Source organism: Pan troglodytes, chromosome 20 (assembly GCF_028858775.2).
Source record: "Pan troglodytes isolate AG18354 chromosome 20, NHGRI_mPanTro3-v2.0_pri, whole genome shotgun sequence".
Taxonomy (NCBI): domain Eukaryota; kingdom Metazoa; phylum Chordata; class Mammalia; order Primates; family Hominidae; genus Pan; species Pan troglodytes.
The window spans coordinates 58,242,926-58,265,969 of NC_072418.2; the positions used below are offsets into that span (position 1 = coordinate 58,242,926).

Here is a 23,044-nt window from a genome sequence, read left to right on the forward strand (position 1 = left end):
ATCATGGGTCTTGGGAGGTGATGACACCAAAATCATGAGGGATTATGGGAAATGGTGGCATCATCAGTCCTAGTGGATTTCAGTAGAGGATGTCTCTGTCAGGCGTAGTGGATTCTGGAAGGTAATGTCATCATTGGTCATGGTGGAATCTAGGAGATGATGACACCGTCAGCTGTGGTGGCTCCTGAAAGATGATGACACCATGGTTGTGAGGAATCATGGAGGATGGTGACACCATTGGCTATGGGGAGTCTTGCAGATGGTGACACCATTAGTCATGGTAAATCCTGGAAGAAGATGATACCATAGTTGTGGGTCATAGGGAATCCTGGGGAAGGATTCCATCCTCAGACATGGGTAACACTTGACCCTGGGTGCGGTGCCATCATGAGTGGCAGGTGTTGTGTGATGCTGACAGTGTCAGTGAGGGCAAGAGTAGGTGTACCCCAAGCACCTCCCCCCAGTAGAAGGCTAGGACTTTGTTGACAGAGGTGATTGTCTCTAGATATGGCAGAAAGAAAAGTGAGGCCAGGCCATGGGACACCTATGAGTGCCAGAACTCCAGGATCCTGGTGATCCAGAGTGGCCTCCTGGGAGCAGAAGGCCATCTGGAGGTCCTGTCTCCCAGGAGTCATGGCACAGATGTGGGATCCAAGGCCCCATTTCCCCTCAGAGGGTCTGGCAGAGATCCTGCTGGACATGTCCCTGGAGTCTGGGGAGGGGGCAACCAAGCTAAGTCATGGTGGGACAAGGCAGTAACTCTGGTGACACCACCAATACCGATGGCCTTCCAGAGTGGGCAGTGCCTCTGAGGAGGAAGCTCTGGTGATGCCATCACAGCATTGGGGGTAGGGGTGTCACTGCCAACAGCCTACACAGACCATCATCTCTGGAGGAGGCCCTCCACATGGGCGGCTCCCCAGCGATGCTTCCTTCAGACAACATCTCAGGACAGGGCCCCTCTCTGCTCTCTGGCATCTTCCCTGGGGTGGTCCTGGACTCTGGGCCTGCCCTGCCTTCTACAACATGGTGGCAGCAGTGGAGGCATCTCTTTGTGCCATCTCAGAGCACGTAGCATCTGGGCGACATCACAGAAGGGACCTCCTCCTGGAGAGGTCCCAGAGTGGGTGGTCATCTCTGGTGATGACATCACAGGAAGAGGCACGGTCCCTCTGATGACGTCATAGGGCAAGGCACCTTCTCTGGTGATGACATCACAGGAAGAGGCACGGTCCCTCTGATGACGTCATAGGGCAAGGCACCTTCTCTGGTGATGACATCACAGGAAGAGGCACGGTCCCTCTGATGACGTCATAGGGCAAGGCACCTTCTCTGGTGATGACATCACAGGAAGAGGCACGGTCCCTCTGATGACGTCATAGGGCAAGGCACCTTCTCTGGTGATGGCATCACAGGAAGGAGGCAGGGTCCCTGTGATGATGTTGTGAAAAGGGGACCTTATGTCTAGTGAGGACACAATCGGTGAGGCATTTTCCCCTGCGACGTGTCCCAGGAAGATGGCTTTGTCTGTAATGATGACATCATAGGACAGAGGCAACTTCTCTGCTGCAAAGACACAGGGAGAAAATATCTTCCCCATGGCGATGATGCCAAAAGAGGCCTTGGAGTTAGAGATGACATCATCCAGGTGAGATTGTCTCTGCAGTGACACCACAGGAAGGAATGTCATGGAACAAGGCGTCGTCTCTGTTATTACACCACAAGAAGGAAGCCTCTGAGGACACCATAGAACATGGACATGGCCTCCAGCGATGACCTCACGGGCCGGCCTCTTCCTCTGTGATGACCTCATGGGAACGAGGCTTTGTCCCTGTGATGACGTCACAGAACACAGACATTTTTGCTAGTGATGACCTCATGGGCCGGCCTCTTCCTCTGGGATGACATCATGGGAAGGAGGCCTTGGCTCAAGCAGTGAAGTAATAGGAGGAGGAATCTTGTCTGCCAGGACATCCCAGAAGGAGGCTTTCACTCCTGTCCAAGGGCCGATCTGGGCCCCAGGCCCCTGGCATGTGTGCGCCTGTGTCGGGGGATCCAGGCTGGGACGGGGGGCCCCGGAGGCCGCAGCCCCCCAAGACCCGGCCCTGGCCTCAGACAGTCACCTCGTTCTTGCTGGCTGTGCGCAGGTGCTGGGGCAGGTGGTGGCCCGGGATGAACTGCAGCTGCTCCAGCGTGCCCTGGCGCTGGAAGGGCGGCCTGCGGGCCAGTGTGCCCCCGCCCCCGCCGGCGTCGGACATCCAGGCGGGCTGCGGCGAGCCGTGCAGGGCGTGGTGGTGGTGGGCGTGCAGGCTGGACGGTGGCGGCAGCCCGCGCAGCGGTGTTGGGGGCCCCCCGGGCCCCAGCAGCAGGTTGGAGTGCGAGGCGGCCAGGCTGGCCCGGGCGGTGGGGTCGGGGGGCAGCGCGGGGCTGCGCGGGGGCGACAGCAGGTGCTCGCGACTCTGGCGCAGAGCCTCGGGCGAGGACAGCAGCAGGTGCTCCTGCGACACCAGGCGCGCGCGCGGCAGCGTGAACTCGTAGCGCGAACGGCCACCATCGCCCAGCAGGTGCTCCTGGGACATGACCCGCCGGGGGTTGGGCGCGGGCGCCAGGCCCAGCTCCTCTGGGCCGCCCCAGGCCTCCATGCGATAGCCGCCCCCCGTGCCCGGCCGCCGCAGCGCGTGCAGGGGCAGCGTGCCGCGGGGCAACTCCAGGGGCCGGCGCTTCAGGTAGGCCTCGTCCAGATCCTTCTCGGCTGCGGGGAGAGGGGGAAAAGCCACAGCCGTGAGTCCCCTGCGCATCCAGAGCCCTCCCCCTCCCACCTCGTCACATCCCGCTCCTATGCTCCTTGTGCCCCCACAAGGATCCTGGGCATCAGGCTAGCTGTGAGGCCAAAATGCAGATTCCCAGGCCCAGCCCACAATGCTGGGTCAGTAGATGTGGAGGACTTCCTGTTCTTTCCCGCCCCCTCCCCCGCCTCTGCCTATCCCTTCTTTTGGGAGTAGAACCCAACTCTTGCTTTTGGGGAACCACTGACCCCCTCTCATCCTGTAGCAATGTGATTGACACTTGGAGTTGTGACCTGTTAGGTTGTGAAGTTGATTTTGCGGGTAGTGAGCAGCGTTTTGAAAAATGAAATCAAATAGAACAGAAGAGAAAACTATCAGAAAGTGTTTATGTAATAAGGGAATCAGGGGTTAAGTGTTGGTTCATAAAATTCTTACTGCAGACGCGCGTGTGTGTGTGTGTGGTGGGTGTGTGTGGTGTATATGTGGTGTGTGTGTGGTGTGTGTGTGTGGTGTGTGGTGTGTGTGCGTGTGTGGTGTATATGTGGTGTGTGTGTGGTGTGTGTGTGGGTGTGTGGGTGTGTGTGTGGTGTGCGTGCGTGTGTGTGCGTGTGTGTGGGTGTGTGGTGTGTGTGTATGCTGTGTGTGTGGTGTATATGTGGTGTATATGTGGTGTGTGTGTGGTTGTGTGGTGTGTGGTTGTGTGTATGGTGTGTGTGTGGTGTGTGTGTATGGTGTGTGTGTGTGGTGTGTGTATGGTGTGTGGTGTGTGTGTATGGTGTGGGTGTGTGGTTGTATGGTGTGTGTGTGGTTGTGTGGTGTGTGTGGTTGTGTGTGGTTGTGTGGTGTGTGTGGTTGTGTATGGTGTGTGTGGTGTGTGTGTATGGTGTGTGCGGTGTGTGTGTGGTGTGTGTGTATGGTGTGTGTGTGTGGTGTGGATGTGTGGTTGTGTGGTGTGTGGGGTGTGTATGTGGTGTGTGTGTGTGGTGTGTGTGTGGTGTGTGTAGTGTGTGTGGTGTGTGTGTGGTGTGTGTATGGTGTGTGTATGGTGTGTGTGTGCGTGTGTGCGTGGTATGTGTGTGGTGTGTGTGTGGTGTGTGTGTGCGTGTATGTATATGTGGTGTGTGGTGTGTGCGTATATGTGGTGTGTGTGGTGTGTGTGTGTATATGTGGTGTGTGTATGGTGTGTGGTGTGTGGGTGTGTGTGTGGTGTGTGTGTGGATGGTGTGTATGGTGTGTGTGTGGTGTATATGTGGTGTGTGTGTGGGTGTGTGGTTGTGTGGTGTGTGTGTGGTGTGTGTGTGTAGTATGTATGGTGTGTGTGGTGTGTATGTGTGTGTGGTGTGTGTATGGTGTGTGTGTGTATGGTGTGTGTGGTGTGTGTGGTGTATGTGTATGGTGTGTGTGTGTGGTGTGTGTATGGTGTGTGTATGTGTGTGTGCGTGTGTGTGTGTATGATTGAAATATTAAAGGATGAGATTTAGTTTAAAAGAATCCATCAAGGTCAGATGAGGTGGCTCACTCCTGTAATCCCAGCACTTTGGGTGATTGAACAGGAGGGTCCCTTGAGCCCAGGAGTTCAAGACCGACCTGGGCAATATAGTGAGACTCCATCTCTACAAAAAAAAAAAAAAAAAATTTTAGCTAAGCATGGTGGCTCATGCTTGTAGTCCCAGTTACTCGGGAGGCTGACGTCGGAGGATTGCTTGAGTCCAGAAAGTTGAGCCTGCAGTGAGCCATGATTACACCACTGCACTCCAGCCTGGGCAGAAGAGTGAGACCTTGTCTCGTTAAAAAAAAAAAAAAAAAAAAAAGGATCCACCAAAAAGTGGGGTGGAGGGAGGATAGATTAACAAAATGTGGCTAATTATTAAGGCTGAGTGATGGGAACATGGGACTCATTTTATAATTTTCTCTACTCGCATGTATGTTTGCAAATGTCCGTAATAAAAAGTTTCAAAGCTTTCCTGTAATTAAAAATATACACATATGTGTGTGTGTGTGTCTCACGGGTCACAATATGAAAATCGTTTCTGGGCCGAGCACGGTGGCTCACGCCTGTAATCCCAGCACTTTGGGAGGCCGAGGCAGGTGAGTCATCTGAGGTCAGGAGTTCGAGACCAGCGTGACCAACATGGTGAAACCCCGTCTCTATTAAAAATACAAAAATTAGCCAGGAGTGGTGGCATGTGCCTGTAATCCCAGCTACTCTGGAGACTGAGGCAGGAGAATCGCTTGAGCCCAGGAGGCAGAGGTTGCAGTGAGCCGAGATGGTGCCATTGCACTCCAGCCTGGGCAACAACAGTGAAACTCTGTCTCAAAAAAACAAAAAACAAAATGAAACAAAACAAAAAACGCCGGGCATAGTGGCTCACGCCTTAATCCCAGCACTTTGGGAGGCCGATGTGGGCGGATCACAAGGTCAGGAGTTTGAGACCAGCCTTACCAACATGGTGAAACCCCGTCTCTACTAAAAATACAAAAATTAGCCAGGTGTGGTGGCATGCGCCTGTAATCCCAGCTACTCAGGAGGCTAAGGCAGGAGAATCACTTGAACTCGGCAGGCGGAGATTGCAGTGAGCCAAGATCATGCCACTGCTCTCCAGCCTGAGCGACAAGAGTGAGACTCTGTCTCAAAAAAAAAAAAAAAAAAAATGTTTCTGGCTGGGTATGGTGGGTCACTCCTGTAATCTCAGCACTTTGAGAGGACGAGGTGGGTAGCTTGCTTGAGCCCAGGAGTTTGAGGCCAGCCTGGGCAACACAGTGAAACCCCGTCTCTACAAAAAATACAAAAATTAGCCAGGCATGGCAGCACGAGCTCTTAGTTCCAGCTAGCCAGGAGGCTGACGTGGGAGGATCATGCTTGAGCCTGGGGAGGTAGAGGCTGCAGTGAATGATGATCATGCCACTACATCCCAGCCTGGGTGACAGAATGAGACCCTGTCTTGAAAACATAGTGGTAATAAAGAAGAAAAAGTGTTTCCTAGTGAAGCTCTCAGTTTAAGATGTTTGAAGGCTGCTCCACTGTCAGCAATGGGCCACGGACTGCAAAATGTCCAATGAGAGTCACAGGAATGGGTTCAGGGATGGGCATGTGACCCAGCTTGCACCAATGGCATCCAGGCCTGGGATTTTTTGCCGGAATTGTTGGGAGAGACTCTTTTCTGCCAGGGTCCCTGAGCTGGTAGAATGGCAGCCTGAACATCTGCAGGGTGATCGTTGCCACCACGAGGGGAGACTCTCTGAAAATGAGGCCCGCCGGTGGCGTAGAGAGCTAAGAGACAGCTCTTGAGCCCCCAAAACAGCCACATCGCAATCTGGTGACCTGTAGATTTTCCATGATCAAGTCAACATATTTTTTTCCTTTAGCTTAAGTAGTATTTCTATTAATTGCAAGTCCAAGTCCTGATGAACACCATAATATGTCCTGGGAGGGGAGACCAGAAGGTTGCATTAAAAAAAAAATCAGAAGTGATTCTGATACAAAAGTACCACAGGTAATTCCAGAACGAACTTGGAGTAAAACCTGGGAGAGAAGCTAAACCATTGGAAGGCTCTTGGGCCACTGTCCACGGTCCTGAACCCAGGCTCTGGCCCCGCCCCCTCCCCTTCACCGCCGCGCTGCCCTTGCTAGGACTCACCCAGCCTCTTGAGGGAAGAGTAGCGGTTCAGCTCGGATTTCACGGCAGCCTCGTAGGACGGGGGCAGATGCGAGAGGTTGTGGAAGGACCGAGAGCAGGACAGCGTGGAGTAGTGCAAGGAGGGGCTGGGCGGCGGCAAGGCTCGCCAGTCTGGGTTAGAGGGGGCAGGGCCAGGGTCAGTCAGCTTCCTCCCTCAGACCCAGGAGTCCAGGCCCCCAGCCCCTGCTCCATCAGACCCAGGAGTCCAGAAACCCAGCCCCTCTTCCTTCAGACCCAGGAGTGCAGGCCCCCAGCCCCTCCACCTCAGACCCAGGAATTCAGGCCTCAGCCCCTCCTCCCTCAGACCCAGGAGTCCAGGCCCCCAGACCCTCCTCCCTCAGACCCAGGCGTCCAGGCCTGCAGCCCCTCCTCCCTCAGACCCAGGCGTCCAGGCCCCCAGACCCTCCTCCCTCAGACCCAGGCGTCCAGGCCCCCAGCCCCTCCTCCCTCAGACCCAGGCGTCCAGGCCCCCAGCCCCTCCTCCCTCAGACCCAGGAGTCCAGGCCCCCAGCCCCTCCTCCCTCAGACCCAGGAGTCCAGGCCCCCAGCCCCTCCACCCTCAGACCCAGGATCCAGGCTCAGCCCTCCTCCCTCAGACCCAGGAGTCCAGGCCCCCAGCCCCTCCTCCCTCAGACCCAGGAGTCCAGGCCCCCAGCCCCTCCACCCTCAGACCCAGGATCCAGGCTCAGCCCTCCTCCCTCAGACCCAGGCGTCCAGGCCCGCAGCCCCTCCTCCCTCAGACCCAGCAGTTCTTTGGGGAGTTAGAAATCTGAGATTGTAGCCCATCAATTCCAGCAGTTCAGGCTCCCTCTTCTCACCCCAGCCCCTCTGCTCAGGAGACGGGCTTGATGCTGGGGAAGAGGGCCCCAAGAGGGGGGTACTGGGCATTTGTCAGCACCCACTGAGTGCCTGGCCCCAGGCTCCATGCGCCCTCTCCTCAACAATGTGGGAGAGAGATGACCACTTTCGGCATCCACACGAGGAAACAGGCTCACTTGGTGACCTGGCCAGACCATGAGCGCCATGAGGACTGGGCTCACAGGGGTCTCACTCCTGCTCTATACTGGGCACCTGGCATGGCTGGCCCAACACAAAGGGGGAAGGGAAGGAGGCCTGCTCTTTCCCGCAGCCGGGCCCTCTTCCGCACCCAGTGTGGCGGCGTGGTGCTTGGGGCTGTTGACGTTGAGGTGCAGGTAGCTGTGGTGCAGATTATCTGGGGGGACCGAGAAGGGAGGTGATGTCACTGCCATCACTGACTCCCAGCTGGCACCGTGGCCCTGATCTCTGGGAAGGACTCTGGCCCCAAGGTCGGCCCCACATGCAGGACCTCGTTAGAGCTCCACAGATCAACCCATGCCATTGGCCACGTGGGGAAAACTGAGGCTGGGGGTCTTGAAGGTGGAAAGTGTGGGCACAGGCTCAGGGCTGGGTAAGTGGTCTGTCCCAAGTTCCTAGCACCCCTCTCCCTGGTGCCCAGGCTAGAGATCTGAGGGGGTCACCTTGCTACCTCCCTCCACCTCCCACTCATGTCCACTTGGTTCCTTCTGACATCTGAATCTCTGCCCTGATGTGTCCTCTCCCTCCTGGATCACCAAAGCAGCCTCTGGCCATCCAGCCCATCCATCTCCACGATCAGCCTCACCGAAGTAACTGCCCTTCCACTGCTCAACAGCCTTCCCATTGGCTTGCCATCACCCACGGGACAAAGGTGAACCCAGGAATGGTGTTTGAGGCTTCAAAACCTGGACCCACTGGATGTCTGCAGCCCCATCTCCCATCCCTTCCCTCAAGCTGCACTGCTCTCTCCAGTGAGCCCAGCGTGGTCCTGCCACAGGGTCTTTGCACATGCCACCATGCTGTTCTCACTGCCTTGAAGCCCTTCTTCCCATCTGCCTCAAGATCCAGCTCAGATATCTCTTCTCCTCTCCACCCCTGATCCCAGCTCCGTCCTTGTCCTCTTGCTGCCTGGACCATCATCCCAGCCTCCTCCTGGGCCTCTTTCCTCTCATCTCTGCCCTTTGCATGGGTTCCAGAGGACCGGTTCTCCCACCCACTGCTGGCTGTGTTGCTCCTCTGCTGGAACTCCTCCGCAGCTCTCCATCACCCTCAGGACGGAGGCGGAGTTCCTCAGCCCAGCCTGGCGCTCAAGGCCCTCTCTGAGGTCACCAACCACCCTCTCCCTGGCCTCAAGTCTGGTCACCTCACAAGCTCTGCCACCCGGCGCTTCCCAGCCCCAGTAACTCCTCTCCTCCTCCAGGCCTTTGCTCAAATACCTCTCCCTCGGAGAAGCCCTTCTGACGCCTCTCCTCCTCCAGCCCTTTGCTCAAATACCTCTCCCTCGGAGAAGCCCTTCTGACGCCTCTCCTCCTCCAGCCCTTTGCTCAAATACCTCTCCCTCGGAGAAGCCCTTCTGACGCCTCTCCTCCTCCAGCCCTTTGCTCAAATACCTCTCCCTCGGAGAAGCCCTTCTGACGCCTCTCCTCCTCCAGGCCTTTGCTCAAATACCTCTTCCTCGGAGAAGCCCTTCTGACGCCTCTCCTCCTCCAGGCCTTTGCTCAAATACCTCTTCTTCCTCGGAGAAGCCCTTCTGACGCCTCTCCTCCTCCAGCCCTTTGCTCAAATACCTCTCCCTCGGAGAAGCCCTTCTGACGCCTCTCCTCCTCCAGCCCTTTGCTCAAATACCTCTCCCTCGGAGAAGCCCTTCTGCCCCCAAACCAGACCACATCTTCTCAGTTCCCCTGACAGCTCCTTGGACCTCTCCACTGATGCATTCATCATAAATTATAATAATATAGATCATATTTAAATGATATACAATATTAAATGATATATCATATTTTAAATATATAATTATATATATTTAACAATAGCAACAGCCCACACTTACATAGTATTTTTTTCTGTGTTACACATTATTCTAAACACCTGCCTCGCCAATTCATTTGCTCTTTACTATAACCCTATGAAGTGAGTATTGTTATGTTTCTTATTTTACGGATGGAGAAACTGAGGCCCAGAGAGGTGAAGTCACTTGCCCCAGGTCACACAGTGGCAGAGTCAGGATTCAAACTCAGTCGGTCTGGCTCCTGACAAATTCGAATTTGGTAGTTGTGCCCTTGTGTGTAGTTGGCTGTTGGGTGGTCTGACACCGAGCGCAGGGGCTTGAGAATGTCTAAACCTACATCACCAAGGTGCCCATGGAGCCCACCCAGGGGGGTCCACAGGAGGGCAAGGAGAGGGTCTGGCTCTCTACGGAGTTCCTAGCCCCGGTCCGCCTTTCGCAGGGCAGGACCTGGCAGTGCAAGGCGGGCGTAGGGGGTGAGGGCGGGTCCTGGGCGATGGGGGTGGAGCCGCCATGGAGGGCGGGGCTACATGATGAAGGGGCGTGGCCAGAGACGGAGGCTGCGCCGGATCCCACGTTCCACTCACCGAGGTTGGGGGTCTTCACGGTGTTGTAGAGGTTCTTGGGCGTCCTGGGGGGCATGCTGTCGGGACCGCCGATCCCCGGGGTCAGGGAGCTGCTTCGGGCCCGGTCCGGGCGGGTCCCAGGCCCCGCCTGATGTCTCAGAATGTCCACCAGAGCTCTAAAGGTGGCAGAGAGGTGGTCAAAGGCCTGGGGGCTGAGGGTGGCAGGGGTACCACGAAGGCTCCTTTCCGCTCCCTGCTCTCGCCCTTGGGTAATCTGTCACTCAGCCTGCTTTTTTCGCCATTGGCCACGCCCCTTTCTCGTTGGCCACACCCCCTAGAATGACCCCCTTTCTCAGGCCACACTTCCTGCTTGAAGCGCTGCTGCCTTAACTCATGTGGAAGCCATCGCTTCTGTAGTCCCTCTCACTTCCCTGTGGGCTCGCCCCACCCTGAATCTGGGACCCCATTCCCGTTCCTTTTGCAGCCTTCCGCATGGCAACAAAGGGTGCTCCATTTACCCAGTGATGCGGACCTCAAACATTAAATCACCTTGACTCTTCTTTCCCCCACCTTCATACCTTTCAGCAATCCTACGGATCGAACCTCCAAAACATATCCCAAATCAGACCACTACTCACCACCTCTGCAATCTCTCACCTGGATCATTGCAACAGCCCCCTCACGGGTCTCCCCACTCCCACCCTAGCCCCGTACAATCCAGTCTCACGCGCAGCCCGCATAATTAAAAAAATGGACAGATGGCATCACGCCCGAGCTCAGGACCCTGCAGTGGCCCCATCACACTTAGGATAAACCCGGGCCCGCCTGCTTCTCCTCACCTCCTGCTGCCCACCGCCGCCAGCTGCACGGGCGCTTCCCTGCCCTACAGGCCACCGAGGGCCTTTGCACGCGGTTCCCCTGCCCAAAACCTCTCGCCCACAGATCTCTGCGTGGTTCGCTCCCTCCCTTCGGGTCTCCGTTCAGAGGCCTTTTCGGATCACTTCGTTTAATCCAGCGCCCTCTCTCTCAACACTTTCCGCTGATTTTCTTCACAGCAGTCATCTAAAATTACACTGCACATGCTTACGGACTGGGCCACTGATAGTTAATGAGCCCTTACCGTGTGCCAGGACTCTGCACGAATCAACTCAGTTAATTACAATCCGAATAGGTGGGGACGATGATTAGTCTCATTGTGCGGACAGGAAACTGAGGAACAGAGACGTTAAGCAACTCATCCACTGTCACATAGCCTGTAGGCTGTGAACTTGGATTTGGAAGTCAGGCTTTTCCACCAGGGCAGAGACCTTGTTTTGTTCACTGGTGTATCCCCAGCTCCTGGCCCACAGAAGGTGCTCAAGAAATATGTGTCGAATGAATGAGAGTCTGAGCTTCTCCCTCTCCCTGCATCACTCCGCAACAGCCGGGCCGGCTCTGGCTCGACTTTCTCAGCCCCTGCCCACCTTCAGCTACGCCGGCGGCCGCCACCTGGGTCTCTGACCACGCCCTATCCCTGCAGCCCCTCCTCCTCGGATGGCTCCACCTCCCTTGCTGGGCCCCGCCCCAGGCTCGCAGTCCTCCCGCCCGAGAGCACACGCACCTGGGCACGTTGATATCCCGGTGCGCCCGGGGCGCACGGGACGCCTTGCTGAAGGCCACTTTGGCGCCGACGCCCACGGCCAGGGCGAAGCTGATGACCCCGCACACGACGTAGGCTGTGCTGCCCCCGGGGCCCTCGCCCCCGCGGCCCCCGGCACCCCCAGTCCGGCCCCCTTCCAACCACCCGGCCTGGCCGGGCCCTGGCCCCCCGCCCGCACCCCCAGCGCCCCCGGCGCCCCCAGCTAGCGGCGGCGGCGTGGTGGCCCAGCGCGGCGTGTCGTAGTTGGAGCAGGAGGCCTGCGCCAGGCGCATGTGACGGTGCTCACAGCAGAAGCGGTAGTGGCAGGTGCCACAGCAGAAGCGGTAGGAGCCGGTGCTGCAGTTGAAGGTGGCGTCGTACTGGCCCATGACATCGTAGTAGCCGTGGCAGAGCTCGGCGGGAGGGGGCGCCCGGGCCGCCGCGCCCGCCCCGCCCGCGGGGCCGGTCCTGGTGCCGTTGGCGCCTGGGCTCGCCGCGCCCCCGCCGCCCGTCAGCGCCCCGGTCAGGCGCCGCAGGTGCGCCAGCAGGGCGGGCAGCGGGCCCGCGGGCTCGGCGCTCGTGGCGTTGGACGGGCGCGCCCTGGCCTGGCCGGCGCTAGAGGCCAGGAGTACGAGGAGCAGGAGGGCCGGCATGGGGCTTGCAGGGGGTCGCACTGGGCCGCCAGGCTGCGGGGAGAACGAGAGCAGAGGTTGGAGCGCTGGGCGGGAGAGAAACGGTCAGAGGGTGAGAAACGTAGAGATGGGTGGGCAGAGAGGCTGGGGAGGGCGGGCGGGGGGCGGCAGAGTGTGGGGAGCAACAGGCGCCAGGAGGCAGGAAGGGCGGAGGGAGCTGAGCTGCGTGGGCCCAAGTTGGCCGCCCCACGCGCGGTGGGCGACGATGGGAGAGTAATGGAAACGCGCCCGGGCACGGCTGGGGGAGAGAAATGAGCATGGGCGGACAGAACCGGGATCAGGCGAGAGATGAATGCGGGAGAAGCGATTGGGAGGGTCGACAGACACCAGAGGGGTGTGCAGACATTAGGACGAGAAGCGAGGCGAGGCGCGATGTAAGGAGAAGAAACGGGGGCGGCGAAGAGGAGAGGGCAGGGGAAGCAGCTGGAGGGAGGCGCGCGAAGGGGAGGGGAGGGTGGCGAGGGGAGGGGAGGGTGGCGAGGGGAGTGGGGACCACGGAGGGAGGGAAGGAAGCGAGACAGATGAGGGGTGGGTGGGAAAGGAGGAGTCAGGGAGACGGGGAAGGAGGGAGAAAAGAAGGGGAGGAGGAGGAGGGGGAGGAGAGGGAGGGAGGAGGAGAGAGAGAAGTTGAGAATTTGAGTTTATAGACCAGGCAGGTGGGAAGAGGCAGTGCACGGTTTTTCAGCACTGACATTCGGGGAGCGATGCTGCTTTGTGGTGAGCGCCTGTCCTGAGCGCTGCAGGATGCTTAGCAGCGCCCTCTCCGTGCCAGCAGCACCACATTCCCCCGAGTTGTGACAATGTAAGATGTTTCCAGGCATTGCCAAATGTTCCCCTGGTGGGAGGAGGCCACAGCTGCCCCCGTGGAGAACCACTGACTTACACCCCTATGGTCCTCAGTGCCCCGAAATGCCAATTTCTCTCCTTTATTTAGATCTGATAATCAAGGGATCTTAGGTGCCCTCCCTCCCTCCGTCTCTCTCCCTCTCTGTCTCTCTCTCTCTCTCCCTGGCATGCACACGCACACACACACCACTCTTACGGCGTCTCTGCCCACAGCTGAACCACAACCACAGCAGGGTGGTTCCTCTGCCGACTGGACCTCCTGCCAGCTGCCTGACACTGACAGGCTCTTATCTAAGCTCCCTGTGCCCCAAGTCCCCCATCTGTAAAATGGGGATAAGGATGGTTATCTCTGAGTGGTCAGGAGGATGAACTGAGGGAATATGTGTAAAGAGCTTAGAACAGTGCCTGGCATATTGCAGGTGAAATATGAAAGTGTTTGCTGCTGCTGCTATTTCAGAAGGGAGATACAGGCTGAGAAAGGGTCGTCCGGGTGCGGCGGCTCACGCCTCTAAATCCCAGCACTCCGGGAGGCCAAGGTGGGCAAATCGCTCAAGCAGGAGACCAGCCAGCCTCGCCAACACAGCAAAACCCTGTCTTTACAAAATAATAATAATAATAATAATTAGCCCGGCGTGGTCGTGCGCACCTATAGTCCCAGGTACTCAGGAGGCTGAGGTGGGAGGATAACTTGAGTCCCAGAGATCAAGGCTGCAGGGAGCTGTGATTTCACCACCGCACTCCAGCCTGGGTTGACAGAGTGAGACCCTGTCTCAAAAGAGAGAGAAAAGGTGATGCAGAAGAGAGGTGGGAGTTGGTGGTGGTGGTGGGCAGGTCTTCCAGCTGTTTCTATGGCAACAGTCCAGCCAAGTCCCAGACACGCCCACCCCCGTGGACCTAGAGGGATGATAGAGGTGGGAAGGATGCCTGGCCTTGGGTTCCGGGAGAAGGAAACGTCTGAGCTCTACCTGCAGGAGGAACCCCCCAGGGGTCTGGGGTGACTGCCCACGGAGTCTTACATTTCCTCTCTGCAAGAACCTGATCTGAACAGCCCCCGCCCTGAGCTAGCTGCCGAGAGGCTGCCATAGAGCTTCCCAGGAGCAGGCATGATGCGCGGGGTGTGCATTCGTTCTGCAAATCTTCATTCAATAAATGTCTCCTGAGCAGCCTCCCTGGGCTGAGGATGCAGCAGTGAGTAAGCCCACAGGGTTCCTGCCTTTACGGGGGTTTACGTGCTAGTGAGGGGGGACAGTCAGCAGATGGACACAAATGAATGGGACACATGTTGACGCCAATTGTGAAGAAATAAAAAGGAATGATGAAGGAAGCCGTGAAGAAATGAAAGCAGCATAAAGGGATGGAGGGGGTGGATGGGATTGAGTCAATAAATATCACTCGGTGTTATTTTCTATTATATGCCACCATCCATCGTGTGTGTGTCTAGGGACCACACCACTGTCAACAACATTGCTGCTGGTGGGGATGGGCAGAGGGTTGGAAGGTGAACCTTCCAGAGCCTCAGTGAGCTCCATCGCCCTCCTGCTTGGGGCCTCACCTTTCCTTTTCAGCTCCAGCTTGGACCCCTCCCCTGACTCGGTGCTAGAATACCCCACTGCCCACTGGACACTTCCTCCTGGGTGTTTAATGGGAGTCTTAGAAGTGGCTTGACCCCACACTGTGGAAGAGAGTTTGGCGGTTCCTTAAAAAGTTAACTAGAATTGGTCCAGGCGTGGTGGCTCACGCCTGTAATCCCAGCACTTTCGGAGGCCAAGGTGGGCGGATCACTTGCGGTCAGCCTGGCCAATATGATCACTTGCAAGACCAGCTTGGCCAATATGACGAAACCTCGTCTCTACTAAAAATACAAAAATAACTAGCCGGGCATGGTGGCGTGCGCCTGTAGTCCCAGCTACTCAGGAGGCTGAAGCAGGAGAATCGCTTGAACTCCGGAAGTGGAGGTTGCAGTGAGCCGAGATTATGCCATTGCACTCACTGTACTCCAGCCTGGGCAACAGAGTGAGACTCCGTCTCAAAAAATAAAAAAAAAGTTGGCCGGGTGCAGTGGCTCATGCCTGTAATCCCAGCACTTTGGGAAGCTGAGGCGGGTGGATCACGAGGTCAGGAGATCGAGACCATCCTGGCTAACACGGTGAAACCCCGTCTCTACTAAAATTACAAAAAATTAGCCGGGTGTGGTGGCAGGCACCTGTAGTCTCAGCTACTCGGGAGGCTGAGTCAGAAGAGTGGCGTGAACCCGGGAGGTGGAGCTTGCAGTGAGCAGAGATCGTGCCATTGCACTCCAGCCTGGGCTGACAGAGTGAGACGTCATCTCAAAAAAAAAAATAAGAAGTTAACTAGGATTACCATGCACTTCCACTCTGCAGTGTCTACCCCAAAGAATTCAAAACGTGTGTCCACACAAAACCTTATCCTTGAATGTTCATAACAGCACCTTGCACAACAGCCAAATACTGCAAACAATGCAATCACCCATTATGGAGGAACGGACAAACCAACGACGGCCTACCCATGCCACAGAATATTACTCAACCGTGACAGGTACCAAGGGCTGAGATGCAAGCCACAGCATGCACGAACCTTGAAGACATGACGTTCAGTGGAAAAGTCCAGCCATAAATCTCATGTAGTGTATGATTTCATTAATATGAAATATCACAATAGTCAAATCCACAGAGACTGAAAGCCGATTAATAATTGCCCGGAGCTGGGGACAGGAGGATGGGGAGTGACCGCTAAAGGGTGGCCAGGCTTCCTTGTGTGGTGAGGAAAATACCCTGGAACTAAACAGTGGTGATGGCTCCACAACCTGATGGATACGCTGATGCCACCGAATCAAACACTTTGAGAATGGTTAAATGGTGTATTTCCCCACAATTAAAAAGGTAACAGGGACTGGCACGGTTGCTCACGCCTGTAATCTCAGCACTTTGGGAGGCCGAGGCAGGCGGATCACTTGAGGTCAGGAGTTTGAGACCAGCCTGGCAAACATGGTGAAACACTGTCACTACTAAAAGTACAAAAATGAGCCCGGCGCAGTGGCGGGCGCCTTTAATTCCAGCTACTCAGGAAGCTGAGGAAGGAGAATCGCTTGAACCCCGGAGGCTCAGGTTGCAGTGAGCTGAGATCACACCACTGCACTCCAGCCAGGGTGACAGCGTGAGACTCCATCTCAAAAAAAAAAAAAAAAAAAAAAAAAAAAGGAAACAGGTCAAATGGCATCAACCACTCCCCTGTCCACATTCTGGTTCCCTGTCACACCTGGAATAAAACCCCAACTCTGCCAGTAGCTCCTCTTCTCATCCTTTCCTTTTCCCTTCATACCTTCCAAGTTCATGCTCAAGACGCTCCACCTTCCTGCCTGTGCACGTGCTGTTTCCTTCGTCTGGGAGCCCCTTCCTTTCCACAGATCCTGCTCTGACCTGCCTCCTTTCTCCCTTCCTTCAGGGTGTCCCTAGCATGTCATTTCAGCCAGCCTTCCTGTCCTAGCGGTAACAGCAGCCCCAGACATGCTCCCAATTCCTCACTTGCTTTGCAACTTTCATAGCTGTCATCTCTGCTGGCCACATGTGTGTGTACTGACACACTCATTTCAGATGAGGACGCTGAGGTTCCGAGAGGTCACATCATTTGCCTGAGACCCAAGGTGCCCAAAGAGTGGGGCTGGGCTTTGAACTCAGGTCTCTGAGCACTGTGACCTGTACAGCATGGATGCCTTTTTCCCCCACACAGAGACACATCCCTTCCAGAAGTGGCACATGCATGCAGCACTGCAGATTCCTTCATTCATTGAGGGCTACCATGTAGGGTTGGGCAGGTCGTGCACTGCACAAGGGGGTCTGGCTGAGAGGCTGAAATCCTTCTGGGCTCTGCTTCCCAGGGCGTGTGCCAGTGGGGCTGCATCCATTTGGGGTAAGGAGTGCCCCTTCCAAGCTCACACAAGGGTGCCATCTGCGTGCCAAACCACAGACCTGGGAGAGCGGATTGGGCAAGGTGGGGGGTGCCTTTGTCTCATCTGCACAGAGGCTGCTGTATGGGCTGGCAGTTCTGCTCACTCCGCATTCCGTGCCAAAACTCCGCCAGGCTCCATGGACACAATTTCTCCCTCTGCTGACAGAGTCCCACTGGCTGCTCCAACTGCACGCACGTGGTGCACACACCCAAGGAGACACAGCTCTAGGCCATTGACAACTCCAGCAGGGGGACAGGGAGGGAGAGCAGGAGCAGTGGCGCACCTCCCCTCAAACTCAGCGATACACGCGGACGCACCACACACAGACCACACATACACACACACACCACACACACACACACACCACACATACACACACACCACACACTGACCCTCCACACCACACACACGCCGCACAGACCACACATACACACACACCACACACACACACCACACATACACACACACCACACACTGACCCTCCACACCACACACACGCCGCACAGACCACACATACACACACACACCACACACACACACCACACATACACACACACCACACACTGACCCTCCACACCACACACACGCCGCACAGACCACACACACACACACCACACACACACACCACACATACACACACACCACACATACACACACACCACACACTGACCCTCCACACCACACACACGCCGCACAGACCACACATACACACACACACCACACACACACACCACACATACACACACACCACACACTGACCCTCCACACCACACACACGCCGCACAGACCACACATACACACACACACCACACACACACACACCACACATACACACACCACACACTGACCCTCCACACCACACACATGCCGCACAGACCACACATACACACACACACCACACACACACACCACACATACACACACACCACACACTGACCCTCCACACCACACACACGCCACACAGACCACACATACACACACCACACACACACACCACACACACACCACACATACACACACACCACACACTGACCACACCACACACTGACCCTCCACACCACACACTGACCCTCCACACCACACACACGCCACACAGACCACACATACACACACACCACACACACACCACACATACACACACACACCACACACACACCACACATACACACACACCACACACTGACCCTCCACACCACACACACGCCACACAGACCACACACACACACACCACACACTGACCCCCCCACACCACACACACGCCACACAGACCACACATACACACACACCACACACAGACCACACACACACCACACACACACACCACACTGACCCCCCACACCACACACACGCCACACAGACCACACATACACACACACGCCACACACACACCACACACTGACACACGCCACACAGGCCACACATACACACACACCACACACACACCACACATACACACACCACACACTGACCCTCCACACCACACACACGCCACACAGACCACACACACACACACCACACACTGACCCCCCCCACACCACACACACGCCACACAGGCCACACATACACACACACACCACACACAGGCCACACACACACCACACACACACACACCACACTGACCCCCCACACCACACACATGCCACACAGACCACACACCACACACACCACACACATACACCACACATGCACCACACACACACCACACACACACCATAGACGCACACACCTACACACACCACACACACCACACACACACCACACACCACACACCACACACACCTCACACACATCACACACAGCCCACACACCACACACTGCACACACCGCACACACACACCAACATACCACACACCACACACACCACACACAGACCACACACACCACACACACACCCCACACACCACAAACACCCCACACACTCCACACACTGCACACACTGCACACGCCGCACATGCCACACACACCACACACCACACACACACCACACACTGCACACACTGCACACACCACACACCCCACATACCACACTCACACACCACACACCACACATACCACACTCACACACCACACACCACACATACCACACTCACACACCACACACCACACATACCACACACATCACACACACCACACACACCCCAGACACTGCACACACTGTACACACCACACACCACACACACCCCACACACCACACACAGTGCATAAACCACACACCACACACACACCACACCCCACACCCCACACACACACCATACACAGACCACACATACACCACACACACACCACACACCACACATACCACACACACCAGATACACACACACCACATACCACACACACACAACACACACACACACACACACCACACACACACACCACACGCACACACACCACACATAGCTTCTCTACCCCTCCTGGTCAGGGCAGCACCTATAGGTGGGTGGAGAGAGGACGTGCACCTGCAGACACAGCGGCCCCATCCAGACACTGGATGAATTCTTCCCTGACCTCACACAAAGCTGCGCAGAGACACTGCCGAACACGCTGACACAGAGCACAGGGCACCCAGATAGTCCCAGACACAACACGAAAGGACCTGGTGGCACTCCTGTGGCCTCCTCCCGGCACACGGACGCACATGCACACCACTCCACGTGGACACACAACACAAACATGGGCTTCTGCACATTTCAACCCCTACACACTGGGACCACTTACAGCTCTGGGACAGGACCAGGGACCTGCCCCACCTGGCTCCACGTGGGCCCGCGACCACACACATCACAGCTCACAGCCACGCAACCTCAGGGGTGCACACACGTGTGCAAATACACCCTCACCAGCAATGGAGAGTGTGGAAGGCGCCATGTGACACCTCCGCCCCACACCCGCCCCCACCTCGGCTCTCACGCACACAACGGCGCTCTCCTCCTCCACAGCTGAGGGGGAAGGGGCCCGGGACCCCAGGCTTCACGTCTGCATCTTGCATGCCCCGCTGAACCCCAGCTCAGGACCTGACAGACACAGATGTGGGGACACAGGTCAGAGAGCCAGCCTGGGCAGGGTCCCTGGGCTTCTGGGAGCTCCTCCCCCACCCCCCACCAGCCCCCTGCCCAGCTCTGTGCTGCACACTCCACCTGCTGCGTCCCCTCCCAACCCTCTTGGCTGGGGGCTGGGGGCCAGGATGCCCAGAAGCTCAGAGAAAGGGACAGGGATACTGAAGGGGAAACAGAGGTCCTGGGAGAGGGGACAGAGAGCCAAAGGCAGGGCAGATTGTGTGTGTTTGAGAGAGAAGGGGGTACAGAGACCCAGAGAGAGGGGGACAGAGACCCAGATAGACAGAGGGACAGGGACCCAGAGAGATGGGGGACAGAGACCCAGAGAGAGGGGGACAGAGACCCAGAGACGGGGACAGAGACCCAGAGAGAGGGGACAGAGACTCAGAGAGACAGGGGGACAGGGACCCAGAGAGATGGGGGACAGAGACCCAGAGACGGGGACAGAGACCCAGAAAGACAGGAGACAGAGACCCAGAGAGAGAGGGGACAGAGACCCAGAGAGAGAGGGGGACAGAGACCCAGAGAGAGAGGGGGACAGACCCAGAGACAGGGGGACAGAGACCCAGAAAGACAGGGGGACAGAGACTCAGAGAGAGAGGGAACAGAGACCCAGAGAGAGAGGGTACAGAGACCCAGAGAGAGAGGGGGACAGAGACCCAGAGAGAGAAGGGGACAGAGACCCAGAGAGGGGACAGAGACCCAGAGAGAGAGGGGGACAGAGACCCAGAGACAGGGGGACAAAGACCCAGAGAGAGAGAGGGACACAGACCCAGAGACAGGGGGACAGAGACCCAGAGACAGGGGGACAGAGACCCAGAGAGGGGACAGAGACCCAGAGACAAGGGGACAGAGACCCAGAGACGGGGGGACAGAGACCCAGAGAGAGAGAGGGACACAGACCCAGAGACAGGGGGACAGAGACCCAGAGACAGGGGGACAGAGACCCAGAGAGGGGACAGAGACCCAGAGACAAAGGGGACAGAGACCCAGAGAGAGACGCAAAAGAGACGGGCGGGGGGCGGGAGACAAATGCTCAGAGGGGATGCAGCGTCCTAGAGAAGTGGGGTTCAGAGACCCTGAGAGGAGAGAGAGCCAGAGAGGGGAGGACCTGACCTACCGAGGGGACAGACGCCCGAGAGAGTCGGCGCCTCTGGGGTCTCGGGAGCTGGGCTGGAGTGGGGTCCGCAGGGGGTGGGTGGGGGGCTGAGGGGCGCAGTGGGTATGGAGAGAGAGGCCAGGGCTGGGCCGGGCGGGCGCCGGTCCGAGTGCGAACGGTGGAGCTCCTCTGGGATTGACAGGTCGGTTTGGGGTAGGGGTGTGCGTTCAAGAGGAGGCGGGCCCGGGCGGGTGGGGAAAGCCCAGAGAGAAGGGGCGGGCTCTTGCTGGAGGGCGCGGGGACCCCAGTTCCGGGCGCCAGGGGCGGCGGGGCGGGGAGACCCTGGGGGCTGCACGGGGGCGCCGTGCCTCGCGGGCCGCGGGGAAGGCAGGGACCGAGCGAGGAAGGAGGACCCTCCCCCGACCCGCAGCCCAGGCGGCGGCGGGTCCCGGCGCCCCCGCCCAGATCCCTGCGCCGCCCGGCCCGCGTGCTTGTCTCTGGGTCTCTGCATCTTCGCGTCCCGGGGCGCCCCGTCCACGCCTCCTCCCGGACCCCCGCCTCCCCCGCCCGTCTCTGTCTCTAGCGGGGGTCTCAGCCCTCGTCTGTCGCTGCGGGTCTCCTCGCATCTCGGCGTCTCTCTCCGCGTCTCTCTCCGTCCCGGCGCCTCTGTCCCGGGCTATCCCCAGCTCCGAGCCTCAGTTCCCTGCGCGCCTCCATTTCCCTCCTTCCCCCGCCCGGTCTCCGTCACCCCTCTGTCTCCACATCCCGCTTGTCTCTCCTTCCTGGCTCCACGTCTCTATCTCTGTCCCAGGTTTGCTGTCGTCTGATCTCTGTCTGAGTGTCTGTGTCTCCACTCGCCCCCGACCCGGACCCCCGAGCCCCCTCCCGGGTCCCCCACTCCCATTCAGGCCCGGGTTGGTGGGGTGGGGGGGGGGGCGCTGCGGCGGGAGCTGTGTGTTCCCAGCGCAAAATAGACTCTCGTTGCCATGGCGACGCGCGCGGGGCCCCGGAGACGCGAGGCTTCGGGCTTGGGGGGTGAGGAGGGGGGACACCTGGATCCGGAAGGCGGGGGCCGGGGGCGCCGCCGCCCGGTCCCAGGGGCTCCTCCTAGATCCCTGGGGAGAGGGATGCTGGGCGCTCCGACGCTGGGGGCCAGGGGACCGGACCTTCTGGGAGGGGTCTGGGCTCCCAGGGTCGGCGGTGGGGGCTCCGATTGCCCAACGCGGGGCGGGCTGACTGACAGCTCTGACGCCGGTGTCTCTGAGGACTCAGGGGTGGCCTCTCAGGTCTCCAAGGTTGGGGAAGAGGCAAGGGCTGCAAATCTGGAACGGAGGAGCTCTCCCTGGGGGTCTGCAGAGTTCCAACTCCTAGATCTGCAGAATTCTGGGAGCCCCCATGTGGGTCCCGGAACTCCTGCGTCTGGGGGAGCCGGGACTACAAGGCTTTCAGCCCTTCCTTCCATCCGTCCATCCATCCTTCCATCCATCCATCCACCCATCCACATGGCTGTGTCTTCCTTCCTCCCGTCTCCATGTCCCCTTGCCTCAGTTTCCCTTCCGCACCTGGGTGCGGTCTCGCTCACCTCGCTTTCCGGATGCGGGACCCTTGGGGAGCCGGGGGTGGCGGCGTGGGGGGCGGCCGGAGGCGGCGGCGGAGCGCGTGTCTGCCGGCAGCTGGGCTGGGCGTGCGCGCGCCGGCTGGGGGCGACCCCGGCCGCAGTTCTCCTCCGAGCAGATGCGCCGCGTCCGTGCAGATGTGTCAGCCGCCAGCCCTCGCCTTTGCCTCGCGCCGGCTTCGAGCCGAGAAGAGGCACCTCCCCCTCCCCACCTGCTGGGGACCCCGGTTTCTCCCTCCTGCAGCCCCCAGTCGCCCCCGGGATCCCCCCCCAACCCAAGA

The 23,044-nt window shown here is 58.0% G+C and overlaps 2 protein-coding genes across 4 annotated transcripts; both read right to left on the reverse strand.

The window, feature by feature from the left end:
* On the reverse strand, window positions 1-2,033 carry LOC107972940 (uncharacterized). Its single transcript, XM_024351179.2, has 3 exons — window positions 2,025-2,033; window positions 1,393-1,864; window positions 1-1,197 (listed from the first exon to the last, which is right to left on the reverse strand). The coding sequence occupies exons 1-3, from the start codon at window positions 2,031-2,033 to the stop codon at window positions 947-949; spliced, it is 732 nt and encodes a 243-aa protein (XP_024206947.1). The 3' UTR covers window positions 1-946.
* Window positions 1,861-22,984, reverse strand: SHISA7 (shisa family member 7). Of its 3 annotated transcripts, none has more exons than XM_024351672.3 (5): window positions 22,731-22,984; window positions 11,472-12,175; window positions 9,893-10,047; window positions 6,425-6,574; window positions 1,861-2,752 (listed from the first exon to the last, which is right to left on the reverse strand). In XM_024351672.3, the coding sequence occupies exons 2-5, from the start codon at window positions 12,140-12,142 to the stop codon at window positions 2,112-2,114; spliced, it is 1,617 nt and encodes a 538-aa protein (XP_024207440.2). In that variant the 5' UTR covers window positions 12,143-12,175; window positions 22,731-22,984; the 3' UTR covers window positions 1,861-2,111. The 3 variants fall into 3 exon arrangements, with proteins under 3 accessions (XP_024207440.2, XP_024207441.1, XP_054529526.1); XM_024351673.3 differs by having other exon boundaries at window positions 11,472-12,604; XM_054673551.1 differs by lacking the exon at window positions 22,731-22,984 and adding an exon at window positions 13,674-16,211.
* Between the last annotated feature and the right edge of the window lie 60 nt (window positions 22,985-23,044).

Coding starts and splice junctions, on each gene's coding strand:
- SHISA7 (XM_024351672.3), bottom strand. CDS start 12,142: ATGCCGGCCCTCCTGCTCCTCGTACTCCTGGCCTCTAGCGCCGGCCAG. Junction 10,048..11,471: donor CGGGATATCAACGTGCCCAG/GTGCGTGTGCTC, acceptor TGCCACCTTTAG/AGCTCTGGTGGACATTCTGA. Junction 6,575..9,892: donor CGTGAAGACCCCCAACCTCG/GTGAGTGGAACG, acceptor CCTCTAACCCAG/ACTGGCGAGCCTTGCCGCCG.
- LOC107972940 (XM_024351179.2), bottom strand. Junction 1,198..1,392: donor TGATGCCATCACCAGAGAAG/GTGCCTTGCCCT, acceptor TCACCAGAGAAG/GTGCCTTGCCCTATGACGTC.